This window comes from Montipora foliosa, chromosome 9 (genome assembly GCF_036669935.1).
Source record: "Montipora foliosa isolate CH-2021 chromosome 9, ASM3666993v2, whole genome shotgun sequence".
Lineage (NCBI taxonomy): Eukaryota > Metazoa > Cnidaria > Anthozoa > Scleractinia > Acroporidae > Montipora > Montipora foliosa.
The window spans coordinates 15,454,257-15,467,913 of record NC_090877.1 but is presented as its reverse complement, the minus strand read 5'-3'; the positions used below and the strand labels follow the sequence as shown (position 1 = coordinate 15,467,913).

The 13,657-nt window shown below is 39.2% G+C and overlaps 2 protein-coding genes across 2 annotated transcripts in view; both read right to left on the bottom strand.

The window, feature by feature from the left end:
• Nucleotides 1-6,006: 6,006 nt before the first annotated feature.
• On the bottom strand, nt 6,007-8,040 carry LOC137969785 (tropomyosin-like). The gene is made up of 2 exons (XM_068816146.1): nt 8,016-8,040; nt 6,007-7,371 (listed from the first exon to the last, which is right to left on the bottom strand). Exons 1-2 carry the CDS (start codon nt 8,023-8,025, stop codon nt 6,566-6,568), a joined length of 816 nt encoding a protein of 271 aa, XP_068672247.1. The 5' UTR covers nt 8,026-8,040; the 3' UTR covers nt 6,007-6,565.
• Nucleotides 8,041-8,836: 796 nt separating this feature from the next.
• LOC137969783 (uncharacterized) overlaps nt 8,837-13,657 on the bottom strand; it is a 25,449-nt gene continuing 20,628 nt past the window's right edge. The window contains exons 19-20 of the mRNA XM_068816145.1: nt 10,593-10,617; nt 8,837-10,492 (exon numbers count right to left, since the gene is read on the bottom strand). Coding sequence (XP_068672246.1) covers nt 10,458-10,492; nt 10,593-10,617 — 60 coding nt within the window. The 3' untranslated portion in view covers nt 8,837-10,457. The remainder of the gene's footprint in view (nt 10,493-10,592; nt 10,618-13,657) is intronic.

The following is a 13,657-nucleotide window of genomic DNA, read 5'->3' as shown; positions in this document are numbered from 1 at the left end:
AAAAAAATCCTGCAAGGACCACACCACCAAATATATAAACTCAACTTGTTGAACATAAAACTGAAACCCTTGGAATTCTGAATTGCTCACTAAACGAATTAAAAACAAAAAAGTCTGAAAAGTCTGAAGCTCTTTGCAATGTCAAAAGCGATAGTTGAAAACGCCGCCCAATTCTTTGTAAATCTGCACGTAATTGCTTTTTTTTCGCTCCTTGTTCAAACACTTTAGCTGTGAGTTATTCGTTCTGCATTCTCGTCACGGTGATGCCTTTTTACTTACGATCTTCTTCTGTCTTGTATTTATATTTGTATTCAGCTTGTCTTTTCTTTTGAAGGCTCTGGATCAAGGTCTTTTTGCTGTTGTGCTTCCTTCTTTTCGCGAAACAAAATAAGTTTTATAATCTTGAATATCCCAAGCAAGAGAAATTTGACGCATTTCGTTATAATCTCCAATCCATAGGACCACAGAAGCGCGGTTAGAACTGCAACCAAGAACACAGCCGCTATTTCCGCCAGCGACATATCCATGCACTTCACGCTTGTGCGATGCGGAGAAGATCGGACTCAAACTAGCAGTCAACCTGCGTCGTCAAAGTAACACACTCAGACTTGCGAGATCACATGCACTGTTACCCTTGCTTTCCAACGTTGTTCCCTTTGGTTGGCCGTCCTTAAAAATCGAAATGTCTTACTCGATCAGAAGTATGGATATCAGCGTAGCAGCATCAACTTGCATGATCGAAGATACTGCTTGGCCCTTAACCACAACCACCAAACCGTTGTGTTTTGATGTGCAGTCGGCGTACTGTAGTCTTGTGAAACGTCCAGTTTCTCGCTGCATATTAAAAGTATGCATAGCGTGACCACCTGTCCTTTCGTTTGAAATTTGTGTAATTAGCTTTTCTGTCCTTGAATTAAGCCTAACGCTTCACTGACGCGTTTAATATTTGCATTAGTAGCAAACTTTAAGCTTCGCCCCGCATCTTCTATGAAATCTCGTCTTGGAAATCCTTAGATTTTAAGTTCCGCAACGAAAGAATCTCAACATCTACAGCAGTTTATGTATTTCTCTACATGCTCAATAACAATTTCAATTTCAATTTTTGGGTAAAATTCATAATTCTGGCATTTGTCCATGGTTTTTTTATTGTAATACATTTTGTCCTCTTTATTGAAAACAAATTGCTTTTTTTGCCTGAAGACCTTTTTCCTATCGTTCGTTTAAATTTATCGCTTGTACTGTCTCTTTGCAAGGTCTTAATGTCTATTGAAAACACTCAAGCCCATGGTGGTGGTATCGCGCGAGTTTTATACGGGACATGATTTGTAGAAATATAGCGTCTTGGATAGCTTCATGTACAAAGAAAATAAACTGGACGGCCCGTATTCGTTTTCTGAGATGTATAAGGTTTGCTTGGCCGTGTACTGCCAAATTGGAGGAATAGGAACAACAATAGTCATCAAATATGTGAGAACATTTTAATGCAGTCCCGGCCCTAGATGTATTTTCAAGCGTCCTTCGGAAAACGCTGGAAGGGCTTTGGAGCGCCTGAATTTTGACAGCTTCCTGTTGAGCTTTAAATTATAAAATGCTTGACTTTAAATGGTGCCAAATTCAGACAAACAGCTGGTCATTTTTCGCAACTTTTAGCTTCGCCCTAGACTACAATAAAGATGTCTACCAATTTTCTTATTTTCTTTGAAATTTATTTCTCAAACAACGAGCAGTTGTTTATAGCTGCAGACTGGGAAAAAAGAGTCGCACAAAATAGCCACCAATTAATTTCCCTAAACAATTAAGAATTGTAGGTTCGTTTTCAAAACCTATTGCAGTGCGTCTATCGCGTTCAGTTGTAAAGAGCACGAGAGAAGCATAAGAGCTGCCAATTGCAACTCCACCTTATTGTCAAAACGTTCTAGGGGAATACATAACCCTATGAGATGCACAGCCTTATCTGTTTTGGCTCAACTTGGCTCAAAACTACATGAAACACGAACTTCGTGATTTTAGTGCGGTTTTTAAACGCAAGAGTTATTCCATCATTTCGCTGAGTAATTGACAGAAACAGTTTGTTTTTCCATAATTACATCAACCTTTTCAAGTTGCAACGACATGTGAAAATAACTTACATACAATTGGCAAGTGACCCAATACTAACTTAAAACAAAATCATTATGGCTATATTAGTTTTTATATCGTCTGCAGCTCTGCATAGACGTCGTAAGTACATTAATGGACTTAAAGGAAGTGTTTATCGAGGCTAAAGCAAACCGTAGTCACAGTCCTTCAAACAAGTTCCGGTATAAGCTTGAGAAATTTCACTTCGAACAGGAATAATTAAACGTTGATCCCATCATCAAAGCTATTTAGAAAGGAGATAAGGCTGATGAAGAACTTGACTTGTTTATTTTGTGGCCGCCGCATTTGCTTTAGCTTGAGCCTTTTTCGCTGCTTTTTCTTGTTTATTATTTGCATTTTGACCCTTTGCAGGTGACGGACTCTTCGCGGTTGCCTGGTTCTTTGGGGAAAGCTGAGCTTTGTTAGCTGCGCTTGGTGTAGGTGGATCTCTGTTATTCCCGTCAGATTTTTCGCTCCGTTTTGGCGCTCTCTCTGGTTCAATGATCTTGCCCTTTGTCATGGTGAACATTCCTACTTCAAAAGCAACCAGACCCACCATGAAGTACGGAAACCAGTTGCTCGCAAAATACCTGGCGAAGGTGATGAGCAAAGCTGTGGTGGTTATACCGAAACCGATGACTTCAAAAACCATGCTGAAGCTTAAGTATTTCTTTAAGAAGTTATCAAGATGGTACCTGTACAAAGACAGATTGACAATAGTGTGTGCGCTTTCTTGTTTAATTTAGAGGACGACAATTGACCAAGCTTGTTTTCGTCAGTTTTGTGTCATGTGACGCATTAATCTTGGCCAAGGATATGATTGACAGGTCCGCAAAATTTAATTTATCATAAATTTTAAAACCTTAAAGCTCATCACCGAAAACAGTGGTGATTCTTAATTTAAAATTGTACTTGTATTGAGAGAGGGTTATATTCTTTATTGTACCTTTGAAGTCTTTATTCCCATTTGAAACTTCAATGAGAGGACACACCGCTTAAATGCAAATTTTATTAACCGTCCAAAACTTGCCAACATTTATGCAGTCACGATATTCACCCACGTGACAAGGCGGCCATGTTAGATGGCAATACAATACAATTTCTTTTCGCAGAATTTTGCTTAACAAAGTTTAGCACCCAGCGGAGAGACAGGTTATGAACCTCTTTAGCTTGTGCGTTTTGTTTTCCCATTTCAGGCCACGTGATATTACTCTTGGAAACAGTTTCAGTCAAATGTCGTCTTATGCACGTGCATATGTATCCATAATTTATGAAAAAACAAACGGGAAATTCCCTTGGGAACATCACGTGGTCTGAAATGGGAAAACAATGGTCAACATGACATCACATGCGCACTAATGCCTCAAGAAAGCGTCAAATTGGATCTCTCCGTCGCTTTGTTATATGCTTTTTGCTGCCCGGCCCAAATTTTGAATTAAATAATTATCACGATTTTGCTAAGAACATCGTCATCAAGCTTATATTTTGCAGGTATATTTGTAGACTGTTGACAACTCGACGGGAAAAGAACAATGGACGCTGGCAAATAACCAGCTTAAGTTTGACAGAATTTACTTTGCTTTTCGTAAATACTTCACTTGTTATCTCAGATGGGAGTAGACATTTTATCAATTAACATAGAAACGAAAATCGTTTCTATCGTTACCATATATGATTTGACAAATGAAATATTAAACAATTGGTATTTTGGATATGTGTCTTTCGTAACAGATACTCCATCATGAACAGAGATCTGTATCCTTGGAATGCATCATTCTGGTCATTGCACCGAAAAATGATAGAACCGTCTTAAAATAGTGATAAATGGACTATGCATAGGAATATACAAAATGAACAATTTTAATCGTCTTAATCTATTTTTTCAATCACCTCCACTACTATTATTTTCGTTATCTGTAAGAGCTTGACACCTGTGAAGATTTTTCGTTTAGTTATCCCTCAATATACAACATCGGCTAACTCAATGTTGTACCCAATTCAATCTCCCCGGGGGTTAAGATTCTTTGTGTATTGAATTTACATGATAAAGTAGCATTCACATGTAAATGATATGGAAATACTTGGAAAAAACATCTTATCCCAAAGGATTTGAGTTAGCTACAACATCCATTGGAAAAACCTGAAATAACAATGACCACAACCAGGTTTTCTGAGCCCGCGAGACCGAGAACCCCCAGCAAAAACATTGTTTTAACGAAAACCGCTGGTCAGCAACCTGGTTCTGGTCATTGCTGTCTAAGGTCTTCCACAATTCTGAGTTAGCCAAATAGTGCGTTTTCACTCCCATGACCAGCAGCCATATTGGATTACTGAAACAATTTCCATAAAAATAGACTTTAATTCCCGGAGGATTAGTTTGGTACACCATCATGCCGCCATTTCTTTGTTTTGGAACACCAACATGGTGGCCGTGACTTCATGTGAAAACGCTCTATAGAGCTCTTTAGCTTGTACGTTTTGTTTTCCCATTTCAGACCACGTGATGTTCTCAAGGGAATTTTCCTCTTTGTTTTTTTTCATACGTTATTCGTGCACAAGACGACATTTCAAAGAAACTGTTCTCTAGAGTAACATTACGTGGTCTGTGAGTACAAGTTAAAGAAGTCTATTGGTCCGTATTGATTTTCTTCCTGCTCGGAGTTCTCGGAAAGACGTGGGAGTGAGTTTTTCTTACCAGTGGGGAGAGTGATGGAGTGTTTTAGGAGTACTGTTGAAGGTTGGAGACATTTACGTTGTTTTGGACAGTAAAAAAACTGAAAGATAGAAGTACTTCCACCGTTTTGGAATCCTGCTTTGTAAATAGCGTCCCGCAAAATAACATAACTTGTTTGGAACTTACATGTTTGGTCCGGGCAACAGGCTTCACTGTGTTACATGTGCTTCAACATCCTTTCGTTTTTGTTGAACAGCGATGTTGAAAGCCTTTGTCCCCCCTTTCAACTGAGTTGAAACATGTTGAGACGAAGTTGAATCGATGTTGAATTAATTTAAATTAAAAGTGCGTCGAAATCGTTTGCCCACCCTTTGCAGTCAACATCGTTCAACATGATCGTCCAACAAAATCGATACGATGTTGAAGCCAATGTTAAAGCCATTTGTCCGGGACTTTATCTTTATACACTACATTTATGACATACGCCTGCGTCTGCTCCACAGCTTCGATACTAATCTACACAGGGATAAGAAGAAAGCCAGGCTCTTCTACGAGGTGAAGTCTGGTCCTCCTTTAAATTTTTCTGATGGGAAACTAAATGACACTTTGAGAAATGGTTTATATTGGCCTCACCAAATGATACAGTAATATTGAAAAATCAGGTGAATCCTTGCATTCATTAGCTGTAGAATTAGCATTTCTTTTGTGATTGGCACGTGGAGTCGTTGCATTGTTCTCTCGATTTCCACGCTGTGTTTAACTCATTTCGCATTTACGGCAAACGCAAAACGTCGGACTAAGGTTTGCTGTTGCCAGAACTGAAAGAAACTCGTTCGAAGTTACCTCATCTCTTGCCTGTTAGCTCTAGATATCGAAGAACGTCTTAAAGGAGAGAGACATTTTAAAAAAAGGGAATTTTCTCGTTTTTATGACTAGCAACAGTCGGGCGATTCCTGTTTTCCGTTTCATGCAAACACGTTCTTAAATCTGTCTTTAACATGTACGTAGCGTGATCTACCCAAGGGATCCCACGAAGCCACTTTCGAGTCTACTTCCCCATAGTTTCGAAGAGGGGAATTAAGAAATCCACACTACGTACCCCTCTCACGAACGCGTAAATTGTCGGGTAATTGTTAATCGACCCAAAAATCTATTTTGCCCCGGTAATATTCAAATTTCCTGCAAAATAACGTCATGAACTCAAAATCCATGGCCTTTGTTGTTAAGGAAGACATGTGTTGTACACCAAGTAAATTTGCATTTGGACCGAAAAGTAAACAAAAAGCTAGTTATGGTCTGAACTGACACACTATATGAAAATTTAAGACATCAGATTGTTTTTTTCTTACTCTTTTATACCGTAAAAAAAACCTTTGTATAAACCTACATGTCTGAAATAACTTCCTCAAGAGAAACTTGTTTCAAAAGCATTGATAAACATTGCTTTCATCGTCGAAAGCTGTCCGATATTAAAACTCAGCTCTCCCTTCAGCAGATGTTCCTGTTTGGATTCATTGTCCATGTCCTTCAGAGATTTTCGTGTACCTTAAACACGAATTCATTAAAATATTTTCAAAGAGAAAACGTCGAGAAATAACAGTTTCGTTTTCTGTATCGTTGGTGATCCAGCATTTTCAATCAGGTATTTTACAAAGAATCATTATTCCTCCCAAAGAAAACGGGCATATTGAATTGAAAATCACAGGTCAATCCTTTGTTCCTCACCAACACTGACGTAGTTAACGTTTCGTTCGTACTCTGAGCCACCACAAATCAAAAATGATGCAAACCGTTAATAGTTTCATTAAACATGCTTTTAATTTCGTGGATCTTTTGTTCTTCCTCTCGAATCTGATCTCTTAAGTCGTCTACTTCTCGCTGCCGACTTCCAATCTTCCTTTCTGCCTCCTCCAACCGAATTTCCTCATCTCTTCTCAATTCATCCAACTCGCGGATTTTATTCTCATAGGCCTCCTCACGATCGGATCTTTTCTCCTCGGAAATTGCCAATTTACGCAAATTCCGACCCACATATCTGTTCTGCTCTTCCAGTTCTCGACCTTTTCGTTCTGCGCACTTGTAACGCAGTCCAAACTTTTCGATTTCCTGAGTAATGATCTGCACCCGTCGCAAACATTCGGCGCACTTGTTTTCGTTGTAATCTGCCCTTGCTTTGTATTCTTTCAGCAAGGCTTCGAGTTTTTCTATTTTTCGCTCATCCTCCTCCTCCACCTCATCCAAGATCTTTCTCTGTCTGTCCTCTCTTTCTAACCTCGCCAGCTCCTCGCGGTACAATTTCTCTTTTTCGAAAACGCGATCTTCGACAGCGTCTAGTTTGTCTTCCAGCAATTGTCTTCTTCTCTTCAAAGCGTCAGCCTCTTTTTCTTTCTCTTCGGCTTCATCTCTCGCGAACACCAAATTCTTTAGAGCCGCTTTTTCTCGCTCTTCAGCCCGCTCAATCTCGAATCGTAGACGATTGGTTTTTGCTTTAAATTCTTCCATGGAAACGTGTTTAAAGAAGGTTTGATCTTGGTCGACCTCGTCGTTTGTAATTTTCGTGTTTGCAAATGGCACTTCACCTGTTTCCCCAAATGGAATAAATTATGACAATCTTAAACCAATCAGATGCTAGGTTATTATGGTGGTTGTTTGAAAGGCCTTGACCAATCAAGCTTCGAAGCTAAAGCCAAACCCGGCAATCAACAAGAGAGCAGATGTGACAGACATTTCGAATAAGAAACTGAAAGGATATAGATTTATTTCATTTTTCTAAAACGTGGCTTTCAAAAATTAAATGTCTAATTGAAAATAAGTTCCTGCAAAATTAAAAACCACTTACTGCCGGGTTTTATTGGATAATTAATTTTGCAAAATGTAGAATTAAAGTCAAATTAAATTTGTGAACCTTAAATTCATGCCAAGGGCTAACCCGAAGAACATCAACTCTCCTTCAGTCCTATATGTTTTGGCAAGACTTGCTACGCGACAATCATGGAAAACCGCAAAAATTGGCTTTAAAATTTAAAGTTGAGTACAATCAACTTCTTCCTAGAAATTTTTGCTTTATGAGCAAAATTAATTTTCTGTTTTATAGTGATTGCTATTATTATTATTATTATTATTATTATTATTGCTATTGTTATTTATGCTTAATTTTCTGTTCTTTTAAAAAATCTCAACCGACTGCCTTTTCAATTAAATAGGGCATAAACCTCAAATATACCTTTGCCCATATTGTTAAGGAGCAGCTTCTTGTAACCGCATCGATGTGTTATTGAATTCGATCATTGCATCTGACATTTGGTAAACGTGAGCATGCTCTGACCAAATGTCTGAAACACAGGATAACAACAGTGGAACCAGCAGTAGTAGTAGTAGTAGTACCCCTCGAAGTGTTGCCAGAGGGTCGTACCGTGTTACCTTGAAAACATGTCAAATGATCGGCCTTCGAAAGCAAGCGGTTGCCAGTTTCACAAATGGCTTTTCGGGCCCGAAAAGTTATCGGGACTTTCGAGAAACGGGCCTCAGGTCCACAAAACAGGAAGGCAAAGCAAAACTTTAGTCTATTTCTTCCTCTGTTTTTGTTACCGGTAATGCAGTTCGCTCAATTAAATAAGCCCCCTCTGTATCAAGCCCCCACCCCTCTAAAAGAAGCCCCACCGAGGGAGGGGGCTTACTAGAGGATTTACGGTACACTACAACGATGGTATCCTCTGAGAAATGAAGCGAAAAGTATAATAATTTTTCTTTCGCCTTTTGGATTAAGGGTTCGGGTTCGGGTTCCAGTATTTAAACCTTTAAACCTATCCTTTAACCCTATCCTTAACACTTCCTTAAATCCTATATCCTTACCCCAATCCTTAAGGTTTAGGGTTAAAGGAGAGGGTTAGGGTTAGAAACAGACAAAACAATGGCGTAACGTACAATTGCTGGCAAGCGAACAAGGTAAGCCAGTGAGAGATCTGGTGTTTCGTCCACCAACAGGGCGGCTAACTACCTATACTAGTCTGTCCTTTGCGAAATAATAATTATAAATTCATTCTTATTAATGCCATATTTTATTGAGCAGTTTAAGACTCTTACTCAAGGTGTGCGTAACAAATATTTTCAGAGGCTGAATAACTTTTAACTATTTTGTATCTGGCATATTGTTTACTTCTAATCGTGGATCGGACATTGGGAAATTGTTGCGTGCGACCAGTGCTTAGAGCGACTTTCATAGGACCTTGAAAAATAAACGTGAAAACAGATTGATGTAAACAAAAATGCAAAACATTAAATTGGCTTTGGGAACAAAAACAAACGAGCGCGAATTTTTATTGGCTTAGCGAACAGTGACGTCAACTCTGCATGGAAGTTTCGCTTTGATGTCATTTCAAATGCAGTAATGTGATTGGGCAATCGAACTGTTTACTGCCCATATTGGGAGTTTCTTTGGCGGGAATAAGGAGAAGCTTTGTTTTAATCTTGCCAAAGATATTGGTCCGTGAAACAAATTGCGAACACTTTTTCAAGGTCATACGAAAGGCGCTCTATTAGGAAGCTTACGCAGGGAAGACGACGATTGGGTACGAGAACATAGTCTAAAAGTATTATGTCCCATTTTTCTAGTAAATTCGCGATTACTGCAAGTCATTCCGCATTAAAAGTGTGTATCAACTTTCCAAAGATAAAATTGGCTATTTGGAGTCAAAATTGAGAATTTATCGACATGTGCTCGCGTCATCTCAAATTTGGGCATTTTACCTGTCAGAATGTAAAACGTACCCGCATGGCGTGCAGAGCATTTGGCTTTTTTTCAATAAGCCTATATTGCTCCAAAGCGTTCTCGTAAACGTCGCCGTTGGACTTGCGTAAGCCCCCAATTAATATATTAACACTAAGAGATGGTTTACAACTACGATATATTACTATCACTGAAAGCAAAGCAAATTTTAAAAGGCAATTTTATACCACAGTTTTTATTTGCCTCTGTGGATGAGAAAATTCCTCGTGCAAAAATGTGTTCGTGTGGATGACTCGTCACTGATAAAATGTGGCAAATATTCAGAGGTTGAAGTAGACTGCAAAACAGCCGTATATTTTGCATTGGACGAATGCGTCTTTTCAAGCGAAAGGTCTGTGAGGCTCGCGCGCTAAGCGCGCGAGAATTCGAAAACCGACTGTTTTGCAGTCTAAGGTTAAACATACATGTCCAATACTCCTACATAATGAGATTCCTGGTACGTCACAATAGACATCACAAAGTGTCACAAAGTGTCCCGCTCTTTAAGTCTCGCAAAACTGTTACTATTTTTTTAAGGATTAAGGTTGGGGGACACTTTGTGATGTCTATTGTGAAGTGCCATGAATCTCATTATGTCGGAGTATTGGACAACCCTCAGTTTAAAGTAGTTTCCAAGCGTTCTCGGCTTGTTTTCGTGTTTATCACTGCTGTTCAGCCATTTATGGTGCACAACGTCTGCGACAAATATTACTGTGTCATTCACACGAGCACAAGTTTGTCAAATTACGAATTGGCTCAAGAGATTTTCGTGTGTAAACCACACAGAACATAAATATTGTCAAAGGCGTATTAGCTTGTGCCTTGAAGTGCCAGCTGAACATTTCAGCTGTATTTAAAAAAAATCGTTCTATATCATCTCAAGATGCTCCTGCTGTCCATTTATACAAACCACACCGTACGAATGAAGCCATCAGCTGTAGGAAAAGGAAGCACTGGTTATTTTGACAACTCAGTTCAAACTCACCAAAACAAAGGAAGCGTAAAGTAAGTTTTGAAGAAAAAAGTGTATCTCACCAATACTGTATAAAACGGTCTTGGCCTGAAAATGAAGGAAAAATAATACAAAAAAAAAAATTAATTGAGGTCAGACCGTAAAAGGTTGTATTTTGTTAGAGGGAGGTAATACCTTATTTAGACAAAAAATATGAACTCTCTTTCCCTGACAAATCTAAGGTGGTTTCTATGGAGGGCGAAAATTAAAGGGATATATATTCAAAGATCCGTAATCGCAAACAATATTAAACTATCGGAAATAACTTCATACAGAGCTACACTCTTTTTTTAATAAGAAAGTCTAATTTTGGAGCTGAGGCTGAACGTTCTTATATATCTCTGCTTTGGCTGAAAACGTTCTTCGACGTTCTTAAATTTACATGGTACAGTATTTCAAGAAATCAATGCAGATATGACCAAGAAACCTATAACTAAGAACTGCTCATTATTACAAACTGAGATGTGTGTATCATGCAATAAGAAATCCATTGTTATGTTATACAAAATATGCCTTTCAGTATTTGAGTTAATTTACATTTATTTCTCTTTATCTTATGCTTTCATTTCAAATAAAACTGAATGAGCATAATCGACTGTCAGCCTGAGGAATGTTATTAATACGGTCTTAAAATTTTGGTTAATCTCAGCCTCAACGTCCTTATAAAAACAGTTCTTGTACAAATTAAGGTGAAAAATAGACAATGAGGACTAACCTAATGCATGGAAGTACAATATGGCGTGACCCAAATACTTTTCTATATGTATTCCTTAAAAGATCGATTCGATTCCGTTAATTTAGCTTCATTTGGGAGTTTTTTCGAAAGCATCGCGCTACTTAATTTAGTTGAAGCTTCTCTTTTTTCGGTTTAGGAAGTGTCAGATCCATTGCATGGTTGCGGCTGTGGTAGTCGGAGGTCAGGGATCAAACAGTTTTGCATGTTTGCTTGAAAAGTGATATCTCGCAGAGATTTTGTGAACTTAATAGAGACAAGCGTAGCTCAGTGGATTAGTGCTGGAGGTCGCCAGTTCGATCCCCGTCTCATTCGATCGTCGTCTTTTCGACTTTCCTCTGATCCGTTTCGCTGTAGCTTTGGATACCCGTGAAACGGAGCATCGACGGAGAAAGGGGGGGGGGGGGAGGGGGGTTAAAAGGTGCGCATCGAGGGCCACAATATTATCAGTGACTCTAGTTCACTGTCAGGTGTTAAAAGTGTAAAATAAGGACCTTCACTTGGTGATTTCGACTTTCGCTTTACATGTGACGTCACAGTGGTTCGATGGTGACTCGGAGATACTCGGTAAAAACCCGAGTGCTCCTATGCAAGAGTCGAGGCAACGATCTTCCGATGACTAGTTCGGATGCTCTACCACTGCGCTAGAGGAGACTCGTGGGAGCCCAGGCCATTAAACTGGGTGATAGTATATCGAAGGCGTTGATGGAGGATCGAGCACACGCGTTTATGGGACAGGGGACGAAGAGTGTAGCAGGTAAGTACTTCATGTATAAGGTATACATTGGTATATAGATAATACATGGGTATATATGTGTTACGCGCGGGAATATGTTATAATTTAAATACTCTATAATACGGGACACATGAAATACCTAGGGTGTAGCACGTCTTGTAAGCTACATGTTTTACCAATACAGAAACAAACCTAAACATTCATTAAAGCTAACGTTAAGTCTAAAAACTTTTGTTTAGGTCTAATAAGGCCTAAGGTTAGCTTTAACGAATTTTTAGGCTTGTTTCTGTATTGGTAAAACATGTAGCTTACAAGACGTGCTACACTCTTCGCCGCTGTCCCATAAACGCGTGTGTTCGATCCTCGATCAACGCATTCGATATAGCTTCACCCCATTAAACTAGGATCAGGAGACAATAGGCCATATTCGTATTCTCAGTATTGGACTGGAACTAGCTTGCAATGGAGGCTAATGCGGGGGAATATATTAAAAAGTATTCGCATTTGAAAAGATTTCCCCGCCTTAGGATAAGGACTATAACCCGTTGGCCTCGTCTCACAAATGTCTTCTATGTTAATAAGTTCCCTGTGGGACGTTAAAGAACCCTCACACTATTCGAAAAGAGTAGGGGATGGAGTCCCCAGTGTTGTGGCTGTCCTGTTCTCTCCAGCAGAAGTGGCCGGCTTGGCAGTGATGTTTCTAAAAAGGCTTACGGTGTATGAGGCTACCTAAGCATAAACAGCCATAAGTCAAAAAGGGATTTTGCCGAGTGCTGGAATATGTGATGTAGATGTAGATGTAGATGTAGATAGTCTCCAATGCAAGCTACAGTTCCAGTGCAATACTGAGAATACGAATATGGTCTATTGTCCCGCTTTACTGCTTGGACTGAAATTGTCCAAATTGGACATTTACACTATTTTGAAGCGAATGACAAATGTTAACCTCGGCTAATGAAATGAAGACACGATCCTATTTCATAAACCATAGCACTTATTTCCGTGTCTAACACCAAGAGACCATTACTCAAGAGTGAGAATATAGTATCAGGTTTGTCCCCATCAGGGTCAGAAAAGTGTCTATTGTTAAAACCAAGTTTTGCGGGAAAATAAACAATAGACCAAATGGGCCAACTTAATGTTATACCTAATTTCAATCTCCCGTGGGGGGGGGGGAGGAGAGGGGTTAGGGGTTAGGATTCTTTCTGTATAGTATTTGCATGATAATGTAACACTGACATCTAAATGATATGGAAATACCTGGAACAAAACGTTTTATTCCTTAAGGGTCTGAATTAAGAACAACATTGAGTTAGCCAGTTTGGTCTATTTAACAAATTGATGTCAGTTTTTCATGCGTCTGTCATGTTAATGATCATGAATTTCGTCATAACATTGTCAAAGTAGCTGTGGATCCACGAGGCGATAGCCGAGTAGATCCGCGCGAGAATTTTTGCAGTCATTGTAAAATGTCTATTTCCCGCAAAACTTGGTTTAAAAATAGACACTTTTCTGACCCTGATGGGGCGAAGGCCAATTTGGGTAAATCTTATTCTTAGGTGATGGATTCTTGCTAACACTTGCAACCATATCTTAAAATGGATTTCGACTTACGAATA